At 42.7% G+C, this 24,981-nt stretch overlaps 1 protein-coding gene and 1 long non-coding RNA gene across 2 annotated transcripts in view; one reads left to right on the top strand and one right to left on the bottom strand.

Moving 5' to 3' along the window:
- SYPL2 (synaptophysin like 2) overlaps nt 1-14,208 on the top strand; it is a 17,728-nt gene extending 3,520 nt beyond the window's left edge. The window contains 4 exon segments of the mRNA XM_083617855.1: nt 1,909-2,033; nt 7,477-7,681; nt 8,616-8,807; nt 10,743-14,208. Coding sequence (XP_083473981.1) covers nt 1,909-2,033; nt 7,477-7,681; nt 8,616-8,807; nt 10,743-10,871 — 651 coding nt within the window. The 3' untranslated portion in view covers nt 10,872-14,208.
- On the bottom strand, nt 12,017-24,942 carry LOC310764287. The gene is made up of 3 exons (XR_014549103.1): nt 24,920-24,942; nt 23,993-24,110; nt 12,017-18,992 (listed from the first exon to the last, which is right to left on the bottom strand). It is a non-coding gene; the product is annotated as an uncharacterized lncRNA (long non-coding RNA).
- Between the last annotated feature and the right edge of the window lie 39 nt (nt 24,943-24,981).

Below are 24,981 nucleotides of genomic sequence, written 5' to 3'. Positions count from 1 at the left end.
AATAATGGATACAGTACTTTGATGAGTATTATGGTGCTGTCATGAACTGCTGAATGAATGTAGATCTTAGATAGGATTATATAGTTCTGGAGGGAGGAGTCGGTTGATGTGACTGGCTAGTGAACAGACTGTAGGACAGGGGTCAGCAACCTTTTTCAGCCATTGGCCGGTCCGCCATCCCTCAAACCAGGTGGTGGGCCGGACTACTTTTTTTTTTTTAAATGAAAAAATTCCTATGCTCCACAAATAACCCAGAGATGCATTTTAAATAAAAGCACACATTCTACTAATGTAAAAACACCAGGCAGGCCCCTCAAATAACCCAAAGATGCATTTTAAATAAAAGGACACATTCTACTCATGTAAAAACACGCTGATTCCTGGACCATCCATGGGCCAGATTGAGAAGGCAATTGGGCTGCATCCGGCCCCCGGGCCTTAAGTTGCCTACCCCTGCTGTACGATGACGTTTTTAGCTTGACGCTTCACTTCCTGTAAGAGTGTCTGGCCCAAACTCACTAGACCAGGCCTCTTGGCTTCTCAGAAGGCAGGAACAAGTGTAGAAACAGAGGTCATGGAAAATAGTTGCTCCCTTGTGGAATAATAATGCATTATTAATTTATTATTGTTTTTTATTTATGCTTCCATCATAGTCCGAAATATGAACAGCTGCAGCCCTGGCCCCCACCTCATTTGTTTGCAGATTTCACATAGGTTTCATTTTCCCTGCACTTGTATTTGGACGGCCGAGTTTTGAAGTTCTTCAGCTGTAGTGGTGCAACGAGTGACTAGCGCTAAAGCTATATCCCTTGCCTGCAAGTTCCTTTCATGTTTGAGCATTTAATTCTCAAGAATGCTATATGCAATGATTTTAGCAGCTTTGATCCTATCAACTGAGCTGTTGCTGGGCCTGTTGTCCACTGGTAAAACCTAGGTGTCATAATGCAGCACCGATACACCAAAACAGGGGCAAGTGCTGACTCTTTTTGCTGTTGTTGTAATGCTGAAGCATCTTAAAAAGCCTAATCTAGTTTTGTATGGGCCTGTGTCAGTATGTAGACATACTTGGGCCTAATAGGAAAACAAAATACTGATTTCGGTGCATGTATATTCTTGGTTGGCATGATATGCTAAACTGGAATAACCCTTAGTTAGAGAGATTTTAAGTTTCAGACTTCTGCTTTGTAATGCATTGGCATTTGCTTTTGAGCTGATTGTATTTAACTCTGGGTTAATGGTACTGATAATAAAAAAACTATTAACATGTAGAGAACAACTGTTCTTTGGTATATAGTTTGGTGGTGAACTTGGACCAAATTACTTTTTAATTTTTATAAAAATTGACCTCTTTCAGTTGTTGTACCAGATAATTGTAGAAATTACCGGTAATAAACTCCCAAGATTCATTTTCTTTAAACCAGTAAGTTCTACCTAAGAACCTTAGCACAACCTGGTTTTCTGCATAATCCAGCTTGACATTTATTTGTTACTGTCATTGTAGTGGAGAGGTACTTAGTACTGTGGAGGTTACTGATAACACACCCAGATGAGAAGCGTATTTTTTTAAAAGAAAAAACCATATTTAACTATCTTGGGTTGTATTATATTAAAGATGAATAGTTCAATGAAAAGTAATATGTTGTCTGCTTCTCTCCCCCCCCCCCCAATTAATTGGCTAGCTTTGCACATGGATTGCACATGGATTGTGGCATTTATCATTGTGGCTTGCATGTGAGCCTATCTTAATGTTTTGCAAGACAAGCATGGATGATTGTGATTTTTTAGGTCTTGGATAGTTCATAGTAGTTGATGCCAGATCTGTTGTCCTGCATGATGCCAGAGCCTGTGCCACTGTTTGCTACCAACTAGGACACATTTAGTTCTAAACTCCTTTGCTTTTTCCTCCAGCTCTTTGCCATATTTGCCTTTGGAGCCTGTGGTTCTTTCAGTGCAGAAACAGGGGCTACTGTGAAATGCAATGAGAGTCCTAAAGAGACAACTGCTATCACTGTGCAGTTTGGATATCCTTTCAGGTAAATGGGAGTCTTACTGAGTGTTAACTTGGGAGATACTATGTGGAGCTGGACATTGTAGGTACATCATGGTCCTTATGATTCTGTTTCTAGCACCTCATATTTCCTGTGTTTGGAAAGGCTTCCTGAAAAAATGAAACTTAGTTGCAAAATTTCTGCTTGTACTGGATAACCTCCAGAGTATCCCAACTCTAAAATTCTGGGTTTTTAGGAAATGACTCAAAACATATTTGGGGGGGTAGAGAGAATTGTGTGGTTTATTGGGGTTAGGCATGCCAAGGGCTTAATAGGATTTTCCCCTAATTTACCTTGAACAACCGCCCCCAACGCAACACCTCAAACCAATTTTGTAAATTGTTTTGATTTCAGAACTGGTTTGCTCTGCAGCATACAGGGGCACCAATATGGAAACACAAACACAAAGTCCCCCTTGGGGTGTATGCAACTAGTTTTATGGTTCTTTGGGTCCTTCCAATGTAAGGGGAACTCTACTAGATCAAACCAAATGACCATCTCATCAGGCAATTCTGTTCACTCAGTCCCCAAGCAGGACACACACATAATTGCCCTTGTCTACTCATTACCCCCATTACCTGGTAATTAGAGGCATATTGCCTCTGATATTGGAAGTAGCATATAGACATTGCTACTAGAAGCAACTGGTAGCCTTATCCTCCTTGCATTTGCCTAACCCTCTTTCAAAGCTATCTAAGTTGGTGACTCAGAGTTGGAAGGGCTACTTTGTACTAGATCTCCCACTAGATCTTTGTTTGTTCTAGATCTTCTTTATTGCAGAAGCCTGCTGGCAGTGGTGTCGCTGCCACTTACTGGTAGGAATGAGGTGGTGAGGTTGGGGTTGTGAGGACATACCAGTAGGAGCCCTGAATTGCTTCTTCTGGTTTGTCCACAAGCCATGACCTTGCTGCCTTCTCACCCCTGCCATTACATAGCAGCACTGCTCTGCCTCTGCCCCACCAGGCAAGCCACTCTTGGGTTCTGGTATTCTGAGAGAGGGAGAGAAATCTCTCTCTCTCTCTGCTTTTTCTACACCGTGCTTAATTTTATACATCTCTATTGTGTGTCCTGCTCCCCGACCTTTTTTCTAAATTAAGCAACCCCCAATGTTGTAGGAATGTGCTCACAGAAGAATAGTTCTGCTAACACGAAGTAACATATTTATTTTACCAATCAAAGCATTTACACACAACTCTTACAAATACTAAAATGCAGATTAATTAAAGCAACACATTTAGTAGCAGCAAATAACAAATACAGTAAAAGCATCAGCAATGAAATAGAATATATATTTGCTTTAATATGGACTATAACTCACCCATTGTTTGGAAGCTAGCAAAAGAAAGTAGTTACAGAATGCATCAGACCCGTTCCTTGCAAGTTCAAATGTGACTTTTTTGTTTTTAAATATACTGTTTAAGAGAACCAGAGAAAGACACTGTTAGTTTTTCTGACATGTTTGTCTATGTGAGCATCATAAGGTAAACAGACATTGCCATCAAGAAGATACTGTAGAACATAGTTCTGTTAATGGGAATGTAAGGGAGAAGGCACCCTTAGATACATAGGGTTCAGCTTCTATCCACTTGTAAGAGACTGCCATACGCCTACCTATTTTATGTTCCCTTTTTGGACATAGGCTTTTGACAAAATCAGTTGTCAGCCATGTTAGCAATGAAGAGAAATTCTTGTCACATTGCAAGATAAGTTAGAAAATGTGCCATTTTTGGTGATCTGCAGAGAACCTCATGAGTGAACACTGCTAATTGGGATGTTTTTGCTTCTAAGCAGTGAGTTTGTAGAATTGGGTCATCAGTTTAATATTTCCCATAATTCCCTGTTGGGCATATCCTAATTTCCCCTAATTCCTTGTTGTGTTTTGAATGTGGGCAGCCCCATTTCCCCAGGACACCAGAACATATCAGAGGAGTCCATCTGTCCCGGGCATTTTCCCTCAGGTAAAAAGGTAGAGGTAAAGGATCCCTGGACGGTTAACTCCAGTTGAATTAAACTATGGGGTGCAGCACTCATCTTCGCTTTTCAGCCTGAGGGAGCTGGCGTTTGTCCACAGACAGCTTTTCCAGGTCATGTGGCCAACATGACTAAACCGCTTCTGGTGCACAGAACACACTGATGAGTGCCAGAGCACACAAAAACGGCATTTACCTTCCTGCCACAGTAGTACCTCTCCATCTGCTTGTGCTGGTATGCTTTCAAACTGCTAGGTTGGCAAGAGCTTGCTCAAAGCAATGGGAGCTCACCCCATCGTGCAGATTCAAACTGCCAACCTTATGATTGGCAAGCTCAAGAGGCTTGATGGTTTAAACCACAGCGCAACCAGCCCCCCTGTTTTCCCTCATTAGGTGCCCTTTAAGGCAAGTATCACCTTTTCCAGCTTGTCCAAGCATAGCTATTTAAAATGGACAGGTTCCTGAGACTCCCTGGTTGCAGGCAATTTTGTTGCTGCAATGCCACCAAGGAGGAGATGAGGATGCTTTCCTCCCAACATCCCAACACTTCTTGGAGGATTACATTGGCCTTGGACTTCTGTTTCAGGAGGAGCTCTAGCCAGTGTTGTTCCAACCGTGTTTTGAGTTCTCCCTTCTTCCTTTTTTGTGTGTGTGGGTTTAAATGCATTATATTGTATTTCCACTGATTTCAGGGCTGAAATGATAAGGAAGGCGCTTTCTAAGGGCATTACCATTGGATAGTTTAATAAATGTTAAATGAATGGGTGCACCTGACACAATAAAATCTCTGTGCTAATAACTGCTAGACAGAGGAATAGCAGATCAGAGTCTAGCAGGAATTTGTCTTCTGAACTAATCCAAAGCAAAAACCCCACACTGACTGTCATTTACACACACAGCCCTTCAAAATCACTGCTGGAGGACCTAATTGTGCATAGGGAAAGCTGTCTGGACAGCACTGTACTTGTAAATTCTCAGTGCTCTGTGATTTGTTTTGGGAAGGAGGGTTATGCCCTTAATAGCAAACTTAAAAGCTGCAACTGGCTTGATGCATCTGTCATCTGTTGAGAGACATATAAGCATGTGAAATATGTTTTTAAAATTATTTTATTTATTAAATTTGTATACTGCCCTTCAATTGTAGATCTGAGGGCGGTTCGCAGCATGAAAATACAGGATAAAAGCACAAAAGGCATAATAACGACAAGACAGTAATGCACACAAACCAATAACCCCTCCCTTCCTTTTCGCTGCTTGCTCTCCTCTTTTCCTTCCACTATCTATGTTCTGCTAAGTCCTAGTCGAGGTGGTGTTGGGGTTCAATGCCACTGCAAAAAAACAAGAGACTGGATCAGATTGTGGGGGGCATTCATAGGTCCTTTTGCCTTGCCAAATCAGAAGATTACCTTTCTTGGAAAGTAATAGCAATATTAAATGATTTGTATGTTAGGGATCTACTGCAAGACTTGTCAGATGAGTACAGACATGGCCAAAGTTAGAATGAAATCAATCTTACACTCAGTGTATGTAGGATATGAGCATGGTTCTATCTCTGCAACTTTGCTTCCCTGCCAACATCTGATAGCTATAAATAGAGGCAAGTCTGTGAAGTCTATTGAGATGCCTTTGACAAGAAGAACAAATTGGGAGGAGTGGTAGTGGTTCTAACAGAGAAAACACAGAACAAAGTATCTGGTGAATAGTCTCTTGGAATAATGAATTGTGTTGTGTATGAGTTGAGAAGCACTTTAGATGAAGGAGGCTTTTGCTCTCATTCTCTGAGCTCTTCTTGCTGCTTGAGTTCTAGATTACTATTTGTGTTTTAGTATACCACAGAACCCTGCTACCTTTTGGTTGGGGGTGGGGGTGGAATTCACACCTGTTCTGTCATGGCCAAGCCTCCATTGCAGGGAGCCCTATATACTTAGGTGTTGATGGTTAAATTACTATCTGAACAAGTCCTTAGATCCTTCTTAAACTGCAGCCTGTGAGCTTAAAAATGTCTTTTCTAAGAGGTATGTTAAACATAAAAAGCTAGCGATTAGACAGACTTGGAAACATTAATTTTTCTCTGTTTAAGCCCGTATTAAGTTTGCATTTTTCAGTGGAATCATAGCTGCCTTTTTCTACCCTCTAAATTATCAGATGATTTCTGTGGGCTCTTGCTTATTAAAATAAGCAGAATAGCTTCACATAACCTGCAAACCATTTGATCTGCTGCAGATAAGCAGATTGGCTTTATAGTTCTTGTCTGCAATGTGGAAACCTCCTGATTTTAATGTCGGTAAACACAGTTTTATGTTGGAAGCTGTTGCTGAGGGCTCAAGCTACAGAACTTCTGACTTCAGTGCCAGCCTGGTTCAAATGGCACATGTGGGAAAAGGCTAGAGGCTATTTATATAATGTAGAGAGCTGCTGGTGTTATACCACCCGATAGCAGCTAGATGGAGAACTGTAATAGCTCTTCTTAGTGACCAAAAATTATATCCAAACAGCTAACATGTGCTCCATGTGCTTGATATATTTGGTCTCTTTGAAGATGGGGTATGTATATTTGTACTACACTTGTACAAAGTCCTGGCCCAACCAATTTTCTCCGTGAAATGAAGATTGCAATTCTGCGCATCAGACAAGTCACTGCTTTGGAAAGCTGAGTCTTTGGAAAGCAGAAGGTGGAAAAAACCCTGTTCCTGCAAAGTGGTAGCTGCCAGAACAGTCCCAGTAAGTTTGAAGGCAGGAGGTGTCTTTCATAGATGTTTCCACCTTATATCTGTTTTGGTAGGAAGTTGGTTTAATACTTTTAGAGGAAACCTACAGAGTGTACCCCAAAGCTCAAGTATGTAATTATAAACAGAGAGGTGCTACTTTTCTTTCTTTCAAGGAAATGTCTTGTTCAAGTCACGTCAAAGCATCTCTACCACACATGTATCTTTTTGAAAGCTGTATCAGTACCCAAGAGGTTTGCTCCTTCAGAGTAAGGGTGAAATGTACTATCGCAGCAAGCCATATAGAGAAGGCACCACCTGTCATCAGGCCTTACGATAAGTGTGTTCTGATTAGGATAAGCAAAGATGCAGATATGGTTTTATTCCCCAATGAGAAGAGTGACATGATTCTATCATGGAAAGGCTGGAGCTAGGCTGTGGTTGTTGGTTTGAGGTGTTTTTCCCCAGAGAGCTACAGGAACTTTGGAAAGGGGTTTGTTTGCTGTTTGGTGTGTGCATTCATCTCACTTTGATACACAGGTGCTGCAGGGTTTTGTTCTGCTTCAAAAACCTTGCACAATATATTTGACCTGAAGTGAAGAGTAGAGCAAAATAAATCTCAACTACTTTTAACTCGCTTAAAAGCTATCATCTGTCTCAACCCTCACCCCTGTTTGTCAGAGGTAGCTCTGTACCAGATGTGCTAAGTCGTACCAAACATGTTTCTTTCTCTTTCCTTTTCATCCTGACCAGGTTGTACAAGGTTCCATTTGATATGCCAGACTGTATTGAAGGATCTACTGCTAAAAGGACGCTGCATCTCTTGGGAGACTTTTCAGCACCTGCTGAGTTCTTTGTGACCTTGGGTGTTTTTTCTTTCCTGTATACCATGGCAGCTCTGGCAGTCTATCTACGGTTTCACTCACTCTACAAAGAAAATAAGAAGCTTCCTTTTGCGGTAAGATTTCACTTTGGTCCTCTGCTCTTTGATGCAGGACCTAAACCCCGGAGAACCAGTGTCTAAAACGCTCCTTGGATAAGAGACACTTCTCTCCCTAAACACTGCTTCCCTAAACTCTCTAATTCAGTTTATCCTTGGGACAATCCAGAGGAGCAGCTCACACAACCATATTATGCACTGAGTGGATCTGGACGGTGCCTGATATACAGTGGTACCTCAGGTTATGTACTTAATTGGTTCCAGAGGTCTGTTCTTAACCTGAAAGTGTTCTTAACCTGAAGCACCACTTTAGCTAATGGGGCCTTCTGCTGCTGCTGCACCACCAGAACATGATTTCTGTTCTCATCCTGAAGCAAAGTTCTTAACCTGAGGTACTATTTCTGGGTTAGCGGAGTCTATAACCTGAAGCGTATGTAACCTGAAGTGTCTGTAACCCGAGGTACCACTGTACAAGTATTTTCCTGCAGTGCTGTAGCATGACAAGCTGCGCCTTCTGGAATTCCTGCTTCTACCCAACTATTTAATGTACAGGAACCTTTACCTTGGTCACCCCTCATTTTAGGGTGGAATCTTTGGCCTTCTTTAGTTGGAACAGCATCCCCCCCCCAAGTGGCATAAAGACTAGTTAAAAACTATCTATCTAATGTTGACATTAAACTCCTTCCCCTTGAGGTTGCATGGAGCCACTTGAATTGTGATGACCCCATATCGCTTGCAGATCCTTTCAGAGTGTCTTAGGTAGCTGTGGAAAAATTGGATGTGGCTATTTTGGCACATGTAGACCCACCATGTGAAGGGCCTGAGAGGTGGAATGGGGCAATGGCCCAGCATTGAGGGCCCTCAATGCTTGCGTCTTTTGGGTGGAATAGGAAGGGCAGTCTGTTCTATGAGATGGAGCTATTGTGGTCTTCTCTGTTTTTTCCTCCCCCAGGACTTCTGTGTGACCGTCTCATTTACCTTTTTCTGGCTAGTGGCATTTTCAGCTTGGGGCAAAGGTCTGTCAGATGTGAAAGGAGCTACACGGCCTTCCAGTCTCATTGCTGCCATGTCAGTGTGTCAGCTCAAAACTGCTGTATGCAATGCTGGGGCCACACCTTCTATGGGCCTGGCCAACATCTCTGTGGTAAGAGTTGTCTGGGGAGCCATATTGTGTGGTTGTGGGGGGCTGGGAATGGCAGAGCTTCCGCTGCATTGGAACCTATAGAGTGTATAGGTTTTAATAGAGCTCAGTTAGTTTAATAGAGCTCGGTGGTTTAATAGAGCCACTGATTTTAATAGAGCTCGGTTAGTTTCATACACATTCATAACTTCATACATTCATACCCTTTGAGTAACTTAAAGCTACAAATAGTGATGTAGGTGCAGTTTTCAGCTTCCATTCTGTTCGTAATGTATAATGACACAACAAACAGCTACTAACTAATGGATCTTAACCTTTTTTAAAAAAAAAATGCAGTTGGTATATTTATTTCCCAAGTACATCTTTCAGAAGTCTTGCCCTTCTTGATGTGCACACCAATGAAGAACAGCCTGTCTGCATGTACTGATATAAAGCTTCTTTTTTTAATTATGGGCATTTCACAGTTTTCTACAGCACTGGCAACAGTCTTGTCAAATCTGTACTTAAATAAGTACTAGTACAGCGGTTGCTGGTTTAAATTGCATATGTGATGGAGTACAGCAGTGCCTAAAATATATGCAACTTAGTGATGACCTAACTACAGAGTTCAGCCCCTGAAGAGCAGACAAACAGACAGGGCATCTGTTCAAGGCCATTTTTTAATGGATTAATTGATTCTAAAATAACTATTGACCTCATTTGGTCCCTGCCTTCACAAATGTGGATGAGAATCACCAGTCACCACTGTTCACAAACACTTACTGAAAACTAGTGAAAATTTGACTTTCTATTCTTTGTTGATCAAAGTGATGAAGTAGAGAAAAGAAAATTAAAGGGCATTAAGGAAGAACACGTGAGCATACTAAGTTTTTGCATGGGCCTTAAGATTTGCTTTGTATCTGCTTATAAAAACAATTAGGATCTGTTTTTGAGTCTCTCTATCCACTTCAAACTGTGATTCGGGTTTTATGCTGCTCTGTATAAAATGGAGCTCTGTGTTCCCCATTCACTCTTATGGGAAATCTGAAAATGGCTATAAACTTTTTTCCCCTTTTGGCAGAAGCAGATGAAAGCACAGGAGCCCCTCCAGAGTGGATTAAGTCTACCAAACTGCAGGCCCAGGAGCCTTTATAGGGAAAGTAAAAGGGTTTCACTTTCCTGCATAAGCCATACTAGGGCAATGCTTTTATAAGGCCTGCTAAAACACCAAAATCTAGCTATCTTTTGGGGGGTGGGAGACGATTTTCTCTTTTGTTCTTTCATACCTTAAAATAATGAAAAGGTGGCCAAATGGTGTATATTCTTGCTTGTACATTGATGAAAATATTAGCATCTTCACACTGGCCAGCTTAGCTTTCCCAGTGCTTGTTTGTGTTATGATGTTATGTCCTCCAATAGGAGGTAGAAGGTAAGGCTGTCCTTAATACTTCCTGCAGAGTGCTGAGGAGCTCCAGATTACTTCCCCCCCCACACACAAACAGAGCAGCAGACACTGTGTGTGTGTGAGAGAGAGAGAGAGAGAGAGAGAGAAACGGAGTCTAACTTACATTTTAAAAATCCATTGTTCTGGTTTATCAACAACAAAACCACCAAAAACATCCACAGCTCTTCAGTGCTCCAAGGTCAGCATTTAGACAAACTCGCTTCTTGCAAAGCCCAAGGACCTAGAGTAGAGAAACATAGACAAACATAGGCATATAGGGCACTGAAAAACAGAACAACATGAGGTTTTGTAACACACTGATCCAGCTTAGGGCATTTTATTGCTATTGCAGTTTGATTCCGAAAGGGTTAAAAGAGCTCCATATCAACCCAGTTTGCCTCATTATTTGGCTCCAGCCCAGAGTGGTTGCACTCCTCTACAACATACAGTCTGCTCAGATAGCTCGGCTACAAGTGCTTCTACATTAACTCTGCACTTCTCTCTTTCTTTCTCAGCTGTTTGGTTTTGTCAACTTTATACTGTGGGCTGGAAACTGCTGGTTTGTTTTTAAAGAGACCCCTTGGCATGCTCAGACCACCAACAAGGAAAGCTCTGCTGAACAAGGAGCTGTTGATAAGCAATAAGGAAGCTCTCCTCCTTCACTCCTGAAGCCTCCTCTTCCCCCACCAGGAACAGTGCCTTGTCTCACGTATATGCTCATCCCATTTCACAGCAGGGCAGGAAATACGCCTTCTCTGCCAATTGTTGCTGCTGTCCAATAGTCATACTGGCATCTCTGTCTCCTGACTATTCTGGAATGCCTTCCTCTGGCTGAAATCAGGGGGTCCTCTTGTGGTCCTAGATACACAGACTGTACATGGTTACAAAAAAAAAACACCAAACTCTTCTGCCTTCAGATATTTTTTTTTTTACAAACATGTATTATTGTGCATTGTAACATTGGCTACTACCAGTCCTAGGGTGTGTGGCATTGTTCCTTCCCATCTGCTTTTGACCACTTTATAACGAGAAATGCAGGTAGATTTGGATAACAGCATAGAGGCAACCAAGCCATTAGTGCTATAGAACCTGGGACATCTAAGCACCTTTGAGAGTAAGTACACCTTCGACTCTGCAGCCATAATAGAAGCAGAAGCGGCAATATGCCACCTGGCTTAGCAGCAAAATAAAGGAGAAATACAAAGGGAATATTTTTACTTTCATACAGTTGAAGGAAGGAGTGTGTTGCGTTTCTCTCTGTTGCATAATGGGGTATGAATGTGCTAAATATCTCTCTGCTTCTCTTAAATTCAGTTGGATGAAAGCTGGAGCTGCCGTTTGCCCTCAGATGGGTCGTTCACTCTTGAGCAGCAAAGTTTTGGTGCCTTTATTTTTTCCTCTCAGGTCATGCACAGATGTATACTATGTCCATATTGAGCCACAAGTGCTGACTCCCACCAGCATGAGCTGACTGGCAGCTTTTGGCCTCCATTTCCTTGTGTTTTTTGTGTATAGTGGAGGCAAACAGAGGATGTAAACACTGGACACCTGTTTCAGTGTCTTCTGAGGTCCTGTTCTATTTTTAAAATGCAAACTTTTAAATATGAAAACCTAGAGGAATTTTTCTCAGCTTCTAGGATAGTTTGATATAAAACTTGGGCCCAAGAGGCTTGGGGCATTCGTTTCTGGTTGACAAAGATGCAGGGGAAGGGTGGAATTCTGTACAACTTGTTGTTTTGTTGAGAATATTTGTGGTTAATGACCTTAGTTCTGGCCTCTGAACACTCTGGTAACAGGAACAGATGAGCTGTCAAGTTTGTGGTGTGGATTGTTTGTCAGTGAATTCATGTATGCCACTATCTCGGGCCAACGCCCCTTTTAACTCCAGTGTGGCAGTAGGCAGCTGCTTGTAGATTTCTGATGGAGGCTTGAGGCATCCCAGGCCTCCAAGTGAAGATGAGAATCTTTAAGGAAGGTTCCAGCATCCCTGGATGTCCCTCTAGCAAATGATGGGACCACCAGTTTAGGACAGTATTAAATCTGACATTTTTAAATCATAGAAACTCTTTGTTATTGCGTATATGAAGCGGATACTTTCAGGTGAAGAGAGCTGTCATATTTTCTTCCCTCTTTTGATCATGCCATTGACATAAACAAGGGACTGGAGCCTGGCCTGCCATTTACTCCAAACTCTACTAGTTGCCTATTTTCTAAAACTTATATGGGTAAATAGGAAAGAAGCACCCCGAATCTTTAAATCCCTGTGCTTCCATGTGTCTAATATTGGATGGGGAAAACTAGTTTTTGGGGAGGTTGGGGTGTAGCAGGTTGCAGGGTGAGTTCTTCTATGCTGATTAAATATTTCATATCAGACCTTGTTAGGTCTTTGACTTTCTCTTATTTCCTTATTCTCTTTCTCCTCCTTGTGCTGAGAGAGAGGAATTCTCTCCTCCAGAAGGAAAAATATTAATGGTGCTTCATGAGGTGTGGGACCTCTACGCTAAGAAGACCCTCTTTGTACATTTTGTAATTTTCTTCTTCCCTAGTTTAATTATTGCCATTGCCCCAGCATTACAGAACAGCAGCCTTTATGGAATCCTCTGGCATGTCTGCAGTCAAGCCACAAAGACTGAAGCATACAATCACCCCTTGTGTTGCAGTGTCCAGATTTTCTTGCAACATAAGGGCTGGTACAATACAAAAAGAAAGCTGACTAGCTAATAGGAGGGCGGTTTTTCTCCAGTTTTCAGTCCAACTGTCTTTTAGGAGGACTTTTCCCAGTGATTCTTTTTTAAAAACCACTCACCGAACATCACCATTCACACCATGTTTCTGGCCACAAGCTGCTACTCCATAATAGTAGGCTTAGGAATCAGCTTCTGGCATGGTAGTGTTTTCCATAACTGACCATTACAGCGAGTCCTAGAATCAGTCACTGTAGCCCTTGAGTGTACAAACAGATCAACCCTCCATATCTCCCCAAGCTGGGATACGTGTATCTTGTATCACATTTGTGTCTTATAGGGATATTTTCTAATTATTTAAAGATTTGTCCAAGGTCCTCAGCCAGTATAAATTGACAGTGTGTGGTGCCAGTGCAGCTGAAGACCTGACCTTTGTGTCTAAGCCGTGGGCAAAGCCTAAAGAATGCTGCTTCAGACATGGGAAATATTCTATGTAGATGGATACTAGAAGCAGGAATAAAGGCCTCAGTAATAGTTCCAGGAAAAGAAATGGTAATTGTGTACCATTGATCATGCAAATCACTTTCCACACGGCCCAAGTTCCTGTGAGTTTGTTTCTCTCTGTATTTATCTATAAATCTATGTATAAGAGAGAGAATATATAGGGTAGCCTTGTAGCACTACATTTGGCACAGCACAGGAGAGGGCTGTTGGGAGCAGCTGAACAGACAGCAGGTGCAGGATATTTCACACCCTTGTGGGTTTTCTACTTTTTTTGGATACACCCGATGCATTGAAACCACAGTTATCCTGTATGACTAACTCTCTCAGACTCCTAGCTGCGTATTAGACATGACACATCCCTCCTCTGTGATGGAGCCCCCACAAAACAGACTTCAAGCAGATGACTGGGGACCAGCAGAACTTGTAATTGGAAGAAGGGGAAGGGTCAGTCTTGGCTTGTACTAGCTTTGCATTTTGTGGCCTATGATTCCCCCACACATTTGTTTTGAGTAGGGGTGAGAAAAGAGCAGGTGTGGAATCTGTACAAGAGCTCAGTGTGAGAAGTGGTGTGGTTAGTGATGCTCCATGAGGGGTATGCCAAAAAATATACTCTGTCCTGTCCTGAAAATGCCACCATGTGGAGTAGAGACCAGCAGCCCTGGGCATGGTCTCCCAGTTCTCTCAATCATTTCCTCTTCTAGTGGTGGTATGTTGCATGTTTTTCTCCTTTCCTGACGATTGTTAGTATGGTTCTAATAAAGTGTCGAGAGAGTTTGCTCTGAGGGAGAGCTGACTTTGGGATGGTTTTCTTTGTCCTCGCCTTCTGTTTCTACTTTGATCTCTTTTGCAGCCCGGTTCATAAAATACCATTATCTCCTTGATTATTTATTGCTATGCTGGCTATCAGCTGCATGAAAGGTTTTAGGGAGCCCTCATTTCTTCTGCACCAACCGCAGGTGGCACTGTATACATTACACCAACATATGACATGGTCTGAAGGTGTAGGTCTGGGCATTGCCTGGAAGGCGCCATGCATTTACTGCCTTGGGTTCCATGACAGAAGATATTATTGTTATAATATGATATTATGATATTATATTATGATATTAACATAAGAGAACATATGCACATCCCAACATTTCATATCTCTTTGATGGATGATTTCTGCCTTTCTAAGACTTTGTGCAGACAATAGGTAATAAAGACCCGCAAGTGATATTGTAGGCATGCAATTGCTTGTGGTATATATTTGGTTGAATCCAGCTAAGTCATTATGCGTGTGGAACAGAACTCCCCCTCCCTCATCTTCCACCACATGCCTGCCACACCATCCCCTAATCTACTCCAGAGGGTTTGCAGCCTTTCTCAACCTGTGGGTCTCCAGATGTTGAACTACAACTCCCATCACCCCTAGCTAGCAAGGCCAGAGCTCAGGGATGATGGGAGTTGTAGTCCAACAACATCTGGGGTCCCATAGGTTGAGAACCGCTGGTTTAGAGCATGGGTGGGCAAACTAAGGCCCGGGGGCCTGATGCGGCCCAATCACCTTCTAAATCCAGCCCGCGGACGGTCTGGGAATCAGCGTGTTTTTACATGCGTAGAATGTGTGCTTCTTTTAAAAATGCATCTCTGGGTTATTTGTGGGGCATAGGAATTCATTCTTTTTCTTTTTTCTTCCAAATATAGTCCGGCCTTTCACAAGGTCTGAGGGACAGTAGACCAGCCCCCTGCTGAAAAAGTTTGCTGACCCCTGGTTTAGAGGACCCACCAAGCAAATCTGTGGAAGGAGAGAGGAGGTTGTGTGACACTTACAATTTATTTGGATGCCACCCATTAATCTGTGTCCCATCATAGTCCCTGCTCAAACTAGTTTAGTAGGTTGCTGAGTAGTAGTGCGCTTACTCCAAGCTGGCTTACAGAGAGGTCAGCAACCCGCAAAAATGTTAGTATTAGATAGATGCAGTAGATAGATGTGTGACTGATAGGGATGCTTAGTGAGTAGAATCCATGATAAATAACACATCCTTTCTTTTTCCATGTCCAGAGCATTTGGGAAATTTAAAGATTGAAGGGTTTGTTTTTGAATGGGAGTTGAGTATCCTCATTGGAAAGAAGAAAAAATACAGATTTTTCTTAGATGTGAAACTGACTACACTAGAAATTGATTGCAGCAGTCTACTTTAACCACTTCAGGTGTCTTTTGACTTGCAGAGAGGCATTTCCCATGCACCCTTTAGATTTGTATGGTTGTTATGTGGATAGTGTCATTATAAAGGGTAGCCACTAGGTGGCACTGGGCTTAGTTGCTTCTGTGTGGAGTAAAGAGTTTCCTAGGAATGTTCTTGTTCCAACGGGGACAGTAAATTCATTGTCTAGTTCCCTGACTGGTGCATCCTGCAGCTCTTCCATGAGTTTTCAATGCTGGACTAGGGCTAGTACTGCAGTAGTGGTAAAGAAGAATAGGTCCTGTTCTAGATAAATAACTGTCTGTACTCAGCTGAAAGCACAATTTCTTTTTCCACTGATAACTATGTTGGAATTATTTTAGTAGTCAGATCCAGAGATTTTCAAAAGCCACCAGAACTTCATCTGAGAGGTGAATAAACAATAACTCGGTGGCATAGAGTGGTGGGAGAGAAGGTAAGACAAGGCAAGGGTCATCAAGGCTGAGTGAGGAGATCTGAACCAACGTCTTTACATTCTGTACTACACTGCACTGATTTTTCCACACACACAAAATGAAACCGAGAAAACGCCTACAAATACTGAAGTGGATAAATATTGTTGCTTTGTTAAAATAGGTTTAAATCTGTTTTATTTCTTTCCCTCTCTTGCTGAATATAGAATTGGGAAAGAGGAGAAACCAATTCAGAGCAACTGAAAAGTAACGAGAGGGGCAAGAAAGTTTGTAAAAATAAGTGAAATCCTCAACCAATTTTACCTTTGGTTTCTGGCTCACCAGCAGATCCATAACTACTCTTAAGTCGATTGGTATTATGAGGACTAGAAACTTGCTTTTTCTTTTTCTTTTTAGGTAAGAAATTTTAAGGATTCTGAAGGATTTTACAGATGCTATTGTAGATGCCAAATTCCTTTACTTGCGGCATAAATAGGCATCATGTATGTTATCAGCTTCCCTGCAAAATGGCTCAGATAATGCTGTGTTCTACTGCATCCTCTGTCTCCTGTTGCTTTCCAGAGAAATTTAGAGATCTTCCCTACCTCGGCTAATTTCGCTCCTGTGATGCCAAGTGCGTCAAGGGGAAACGATGACTGAATAATGAGAACAAAAAGAGTCTCATTGGCACATCGACAAGAAATGCGTTCTGATATTGATTCTATTGGGTCAGCTTCATTTCCATGTGGGAACTTAGGTTAGATTATGACCATGTCACAATCCATTCAGCTGCATTCACAGCTGAGCTGGGTCTTCAGCCCAGGTTTCCCTGCTCAAATTCCCACATTCATTTTTACAAACTGGTTTGGAGCAGCATTGCTGTTTGAAAGAAGGGGGCATGTTATTTGTACAGCATACACAAACGATTGCAACGATAATGCATACACATCTAGCCTGATCGTTTTAAATTTAATATCCATATATAAACATACAATTGCAACTGGCAATTGCTTATCAAGTCTGTAAAAAAAAATCCAAAGGTAAACAATTGCTGCAGCAATAGTTTAGAAATCAAACAATCCCAAGTTCAGTCACAAACATCAGCCTGGTCCCATTAGAAATGCCTAATATATCTCAGCTCCTATTAGCTGCTATTGTACAGTATACAAGTCTTCATCATCTTCAATGTACCGTCAAGAAGGATCACCCATGATTCAGATATACAAATTTAATATATAAATAAGCAGTGCTTTTTTCTTTAAAAAAAAAAAGTTTAGGGGTACTGTCATTTTGACTCAAGAAAAGCACCATTTTATAGTTCAAACTGGGAAAAATAAATACAGTAAATGGACAAAAGTACAAAGATTCACAAAATGTTTAGGGGTATGCGTACCCCCAGAAAAAAGCACTGTAAATAAGTAAATAGGGTGTTGCTGCTCTCGTGAAGTTTTAGAATAATGGAGACAAAAGGAAAAGATTTTCTGAACAAAATGAGAGAGACTTTTTATATTCTGTATTTTTTAACTGACATGATAGCTTTATCCAATTTCAATTGTTTGTATGTGGCCATTCTATTACAGTACTGATTCGATTGAATGTGTGTATTATCAGGTAAATCTTCTGTGAGTACAATGATGTGTCTTGGAGTTGTATCTTTAAGGGTTTGTCCCATTACTTTGACCCCATGTATTAACAGTTAACCTGGAAAATATTGTTCACCTTTTAGCACTTGTTATAAACAACTGAGAGCTTGAGCTTTTGGAGTTTTTTTTGTTTTAATATAAAATTACGTAGTTTTAAACCCTGTGAAGATGATCTTGATGATCGTATTCCTGTGTACATACCTGCCACACCCAGAAGCAAGAAGGCAAATAAAAAAAAAAGAACTACAGGTTTTTCAAATGCTGTGAACTTAAATATATCTGATTTAATATTTAGAGAATGAATATCAGGCTTTGTTTATACAGCTGCCAGTGTCAAAGGAACAAGATGCCTTCCCTCCTGTATGTTCATGTGGCCTTTGAAAGTATTATACGTGCCTTAAAAAGTGAAGACGTTGACATGTCCTTGCTGCTCCAGAATATTTAGACCATTATTGGCACCATGAGCTTCTTCCAGAAGGGGCAAAATCAAAATCTGAGCAATGCATTAAAAACCCTGAGTTCTGCTGAGGAACTCTATAACATTAGCCTTGATTCTTGCATGTTCCTCATTGTAAAGGATATCCTGTTTCTGCTTTCATTTCTGGTTTGGGGTTTTTTTGTTGTTGTTGTTTGGTGGTTATACAATGTACAGTTTCCAGCATGCAACAACTGTATTATCATCCTTCCTAAACAAAGAAAAGGGGGTGGAGGAGGAAGAAGAAAGGAAAGGAGAACTTGACAGTATTATTTTCTACATGCTTAAGCCGTTGAGGTTGTTTCCATTAAAGACTAAGAAAAATATATCTTGCTTTCCTTGGTGGCTTTGCAACATCCTGTGTGCTGATGGGTATCTCTTCCTGCCTCCTTAAACCTGGGGCAGTTTGAGCTTGTGTCAACAGTGGCAAGGCGTGTTATTATCTTAGTTTGCTTTTCAGAATATTATCAGGAAATCAAAAAGTGGAGCGACGAAACAGAGGGGATTGGTCTCCTATTGTATTTGTGCACTTAGGGAAATTTCAGTCCAATGCCTGCATGGGGTGCCATTGCAGCTCTGTACCCAAGATTTATAAAGGTTCTCTTTTATAGCACATTAGGGCCAGATAGTGTAGCAGAATCCATCCTGAAGAAAGACACACAAAACGCTAATTACAAAAACCTGCCTACAATCATGCAATAAGTCGCAATTTTTTTTATGGTTTACACTCACACAGGTAGGTGTGTATAGGATAGTAGCAGTTTTGAGGTTGAATTCTCCATTTGGATAATTTTGTCATCTTCCAACTCTGTGCAAGGGAGTGACCAGGATTCCACGTTTAGCTGTAGGGCAGATTTATTTCAAGGCATTACAAAACTAGCAATTTAATTCCAGTGCCAGTGCCTTTCATAATAATCCCTAGCATGAAGTTTGGCATGCTAGGAAATTTCCTGGTTGTCCTATTTATATTGTTTCCAATATTTATATCCTGCCTGTCTATGAGAATTAATCAGGGAAATGAACATGTTCAATTTATAATATATTTAAAAAATAATAACAACTATCACTAAAAACAAGCAGGTAAAAAAGTCAAATCTTGTTTAAATGCAGCATCCCAAAAGGCTTGCTGAAAGGTAAACTGATGAAGCCAGGTAGGCCTCTCTTGGGAGGCTATTCCAAATTCTGGCAGTTCAACCAAAAGGCTCTGGCCTGTTTTGTCCACCCATGATGTATTTTACAGGAGGGGCAGTTGGGGAAGGGCTTCAAGTGATGCTTTAGATACTCTGGTTAACATGCTGACTTGCATGTTCTGCTCAGATCTGAAGTCTCCTGCATGATACTATAAGCCAGGTGCATCCAATAAAGTGGAAGGATGCAAGATTTGGGTCAGACAAAATAAGTACTTCACACAGTCAGTTAAACTGGATCTGCTCCTAGACAATGTGCTGATGGCCACCAACTTGGATGGTTTTAAAAGAGGAGTAGAGAAATTAATGGAGGATAATGCTATTGAGGGTTACTCACTATGACAGCTATGTTTTACTACTAGTGTCAATATCCCTCTGAACAAGCTGCTGGGAATTGCAAGTGGGGTGATTGTTGTTGCCTATGGGAAATTTGCAAGGAGGACCTGAGTGCACCTAGATGGATCTTTGGCCTGATCCAGCAGGGCTCTTACGTTTCAAACCGTCCTCGTGTAGAGTGCATTACAGTAATCCAATCTGGCCTATCCGATTGTGTTCCTGAATGTGTAGTTTATTTCCGTCAGGCACAGGGTACTGCATAAGAACAGAGGGAGAGACGTGCTAGATCATTCCAATGGTCCCTCTTCTCCAGCATTCTGATTTCAACAGTGGCTGTGCAGATGCTTCCATGAGGCAAGGCTACGGTCAGGGCATGAAGGTCAACTGTTCTCCCCAGGCATCGTCTATTCAAAGCTAAACTGCCTCTGAACTTGGAGGCTCCAGTTACTGTTGGTGCTTTATATCACTCAGAGACATTTCCTTTATAAATTTATGTAACTCTCCTTTAAAGCTATCAGTACATATGGTGGTAGTGAATTACAGAATTGTCGGGTTGGACCCTGAGAATTGTCTAGTCCAACCCCCTGCAAAAATGCAGCTGTCCCACACGGGGATGGAACCTGTGACCTTGGTGTTATCAGCACCACACTCTAACCAACTGAGCTATACAAGTTTGTTATGGGTTGCGTGAAGAAATGCTTCCTATTGCCTACTCTGATAATTTACAGCTTGATTATCAGAAAGAAATCCACAGATTTTATGTACAAATGTTTTTCAACAGTCATTAGCAGGCATTTCTCTCGTACAATCAAGCACACTTTCACATCATCCAATAAAATAAGTTTTTAAAATGTTGTTATTGTTTCTGTCATTTGTTGCTAACCACCCTGGAGCTGCTTTGGGAGGAAGGTTGGGATATAAATTTAAAACATCAAGGGGAAGTTAGGCAGAAAAGAAGAAAAACAATGGATTTGCCTTTTCTCTGTGAAATATTTTTAAACCTCGTAACAAACAAAAGAATCCCAACAATTAGGGTGTCCTTTGCCATGTGTCAATTTCCTTCCAATTTTCCAAACTGAATGACTGGCATTTACAGAATAAATATGACACGGACAGCACAATGAACTTTAACAACAAGAAAAGCAACCAGGGAACCCCAAAACATAATGAAATCACAATACAGAACAATCTGAGGGGTTGTGGTTGTGGTTCATAGCAAAGGAGGGCATCTTATAGAATCACAAATTTATTATAGCATGAACTTTCAAGGTCTACAATGCATGTGGGTGTCCCCCCCCCTTATTATAATGTGGTTTGTGTCATGGCCAGAGGACATTGCGTGCATGAGTGTCTAAAAAACTGCTGCTGCACTATCACCATCTCTAAACTGTGTGGCACATTTTTAAAAGCATTTGTTACAATGTTAACCTTCCCGCAGCTTGCTATGAACTCTGACCATGTGCTTCATCCCCCGAAACCCTCTTCAGAGAAATTCAGTTTGTTCTTTCCACAGGTGACTCCCGCTGCTGTTTAAAAGGCCTAACTGCAGGCTAACCCCATTGTTAGAATGTGGGTGCCTTCAAAAGACGTAAACGAAATAACATCTGTACTGAACAGCATTGTCTTTTGAGTTTCACGAGGTAATACAAAATGCAGCATTATATGCATTCTTAGTAAGAAGGGCAGGGACCTAGAGCAGTTCCTTGCACCTTGTATGCATAGGCATATAAGCAAGAAAACCTTCCCTGCAATGTAATTCTGGCATTCCACAGCGTTTTGAAGCCTATCTTGATTCATTATAATAACCTCTTAACGGCAGAAAACCTCACAGAGGAGATGTATTATAACTCTTATTTTAAATATTGGCACTGAAGTGGGGGAGATGGGGGGTTAGGAGCATGGATTTGGGAGAGGGAAAAATCACCAAGGAGCAGCAGCAGCAGCAGCAGCAGGCCCTGTTATTAAACTCTACCACAGCCTCCTAAGCAGAGTGACATCCTGAAGGAGAAATATTGCCGTGCAGAGACTTTAGCAACAACCCTTACAAGGGAGAAAATATTCATTAGGAAAAGAGCAAAGTGATGGATGAATTCATTGTGCAGGCTGGACGGGAGGATGCTGGCTGGCACGCAAGATATTGATCTACACGTGTGGGGGGGGGAGTCTGTGGAGCAGTGGAAAAGCTTTCAGGGATGCAAAAGGTTCCCTGGCTTGCAATTCTTCCCATACCCGTGGGAGCCTTCTGTCTCTGTGGCAGAAGATCCAGACCAGCTGAGCAGGCCTAGTGCTCTCAGGAACAGAATGTTGTCGACCTTTTTAAGGGGGGGGGGCGGACCCCAAAGTTGTTGACCTTTTTAAGGAAAGGTTCCCCAGAGTTGTTGACCTGAACTTGGGAATTCCACAACATTTCACTACAGGGAAGGAGAGACAAGAGCTGGGGGTGAGGGGAACCTACCCCTTCCTTTACTGGATAGAAAGTGGGGCAGAGGAAAGCAGGAAGGAGAGGGCATTTAACCCACCGATGGAGAGGAGAGGAGGGTGGGGGTCAGGAAGCTGAGCCGGGTCAGAAATAGCATCGTTCCTCCCGCCCACGCAGGCTTCCCTGACCGCCTCGAAGTGAGTGGGCGGGTGGGTGAGGCGGGACAGCAGCAGATTGTCCTCGCCCACGACCACACACGCAGCGTGCGGGGTGAGCGTTTGCAGCCCGCTGCATTTCATCATGCTACTTAAAGGGAGAAATAAAAGTGCATTCGGGCACAGCTAACGACGGGTCTGGGGGGCGGGTAGCCAAACGCCTTGGGCAGACCCCATGAAATAATTCGCTCAGAGTTCAGCTGGATCTCCAGAAAAGAGCATGGACTGAGTCGCAGGGGCAGCAGCCAAAGCAGCTCTTTCTGCTCCTGGGTGAGGAGGAGAGTCTTTGCAAACGCTTTGGAGTTCCCTTTTGCCTGCCGGGAAGCCGCCCGAAAAGGGAGAGGCGGGGTCTTCGCTTGCTGGTGGGGAGCTTTGGCAGGGAGCTGCTGGGAGAGGCTTCAGCTTCCCCGACGAAACCGTTCCCACCCACCCTCTTCGGGGCTTGGGAGGCAAGCTGCACGCTCCGGCGTGCAGGGAGAAGGGAGGCCGCAGGCAAAGCCGCGCAACTCCCCCACTCGCTGGGCCGCCCCTAGAGGGCGGCGCTGTGGTGCAGCGCCCACCAAGCTCTATGGGAAAGACGTCTCTGAGCGCGCACCTTGCTTGGCAGGCACGCTCTGGCTGCAGTGCAGTCTCACAGCACTGATGTGGAAGTAAACTCCACTTAACTGCACAAGACTTATACTTCAGAGTAAATGCACTTAGGATTGAGGCGTTCACAAGTGCCTTAATCTTCAGTCATTACTGTTTCTCTATCCCATGGGTAGGCAAACTAAGGCCCGGGGGCCGAATCCGGCCCAGTCGCCTTCTAAATCCGGCCTGCGGACGGTACAGGAATCAGCGTGTTTTTACATGAGTAGAATGTGCCCTTTTATTTAAAATGCATCCCTGGGTTATTTGTGGGGCATAGGAATTCGTTCATTCCCCCCCCCAAAAAATATAGCCTGGCCCCCCACAAGGTCTGAGGGACAGTAAACCGGCCTCCTGCTGAAAAAGTTTGCTGACCCCTGCTCTATCCACACCTCTCCAGCTCCCAGCAACATAATTCACCTGCCCTATATAAACTGTCTTGCTATGCATAGGGACTTTTACACTACCATGTACTGTGTGGCGCCAGCATGTCCCCAGCATGTTTATGTGTGGGAGAGAGAACTGCATGTCTACAACATATATTTTACGTTGCATATATCTTTACCCTCCTAGTGTGAAGAAATGCAAGGCATTTTTATGGCTAAAGGAGTCCTATGAGAGGAAGGAAGCATATTCTAAGCAAAGAATTACTTGAAAAGGACTGAAAACAAAGCAGCCAGCTATTACGTGTCTGTATTTCAAACAGTGTACAGTTCTGATGGTCCCATCTCAAAACGTAAATCCTAGAGCTAGGACAGGTACAGAAAAGATACCTGAAACAAGTGATTGACCATCACCTTCATGAGGAAAGGCTGTAGTGCCTGGGTATTTTTGGTTTATGAAGAGGGGGAAGTGACTGGATTTGGGTGGTGGGCACATGATTCTAACATTATTCATGATGTAGAGAAAGTGGATTGAGAGCAGTTTTTCTATTTGAGAGGAACTTCAAACAGTACATAGTTAAAATTATAGAATTCACTCCCATAAGATGTAGTGATGGCTTTAAATGAGGGCATAGAGAAATTTGTGGAGGAAAACAGCCATTCATTGCTACTAACCATAATGGCTTTATATTGTCTCCAGCGTTGGGGATGGTATGTTCTTGTATACCAGCTTCTGGAAATCACAAGTGAGGAGAGTGTTCCGCTTGCAGCCCTCCCATAGACATCTGGTTAGCTACCATGAGAAGAAAACATTGGCCTAGTAGATGGACCTTTGGACCAATCCAGTAGTGGAGTTACATTCTTACTGCTAGAAATTGCGGCCATACAACAGTGGTTGGCAGTAGATTCATTTCAAGCCGGACAAAATGGGGTACAGACGACTCTCAACTTACGTAAGGGTTGCATTCTGGGGCAAGTGCATAAAGCTAAAATCACAAGTAGTCAAAACACATCGGGTTCAATGGTGGGTGGGGCTTGCCAAAATCATTTCCTCCACCCCCTTTTTATTATTTTTTTGCCAAGCGTGTAAAGCTGAATGCACGCAAGTTAAATGCGTGCAAGAGTTATCCTGCACTTCTCACAATGCATAAACAAACAAAATCGGCTTCCTCCAGATGGAGAAAGGGCTACTAGCTTAAATACCTTTAAAGGGAATTTGATAAACTCAGTAGGGCTCTGCTATTAGCTAACTACCGACCGCTAGAAGAACAATCTCTTGACTTCTAGCAGCTAGCGGAACCTCCAGGGTCAGAGGCAGTACATCGGAGTCCTGCCCTCATCAGCTGGATAGCTCCGTGGATTAGCGTGTGATGCTGATCATGCCCGGCAGGCACTTGGCAGCCGCTGGGGCAGCGACGCCAGACTGAGAGACCCTTCGGTCTGCTCCATTTGGCTTTTGTTTTGTATTTCTCGGGGCGAGACTCCCGCGTAGGCGCAGAAGCCCGGGCATCAACTCGGGGCGTTTTCTGGTCTCGGTCCTGCTAAAATGGCAGGCGGCGGAGGACGGCGGGAAGGCCGAGGAAGGGAGGCAAGGATTCGAACCTGCCACTCTCGCGCCCCGGGCCTTTCTCAGACATGCGCAGAGCGAGCGCGCCGCAGGTTGC

Source organism: Podarcis filfolensis (assembly GCF_964270895.1).
Source record: "Podarcis filfolensis genome assembly, chromosome: 6".
Lineage (NCBI taxonomy): Eukaryota > Metazoa > Chordata > Lepidosauria > Squamata > Lacertidae > Podarcis > Podarcis filfolensis.
The sequence above is the reverse complement of the archived record's forward strand: the minus strand, read 5'-3'. Positions and strand labels throughout refer to the sequence as shown.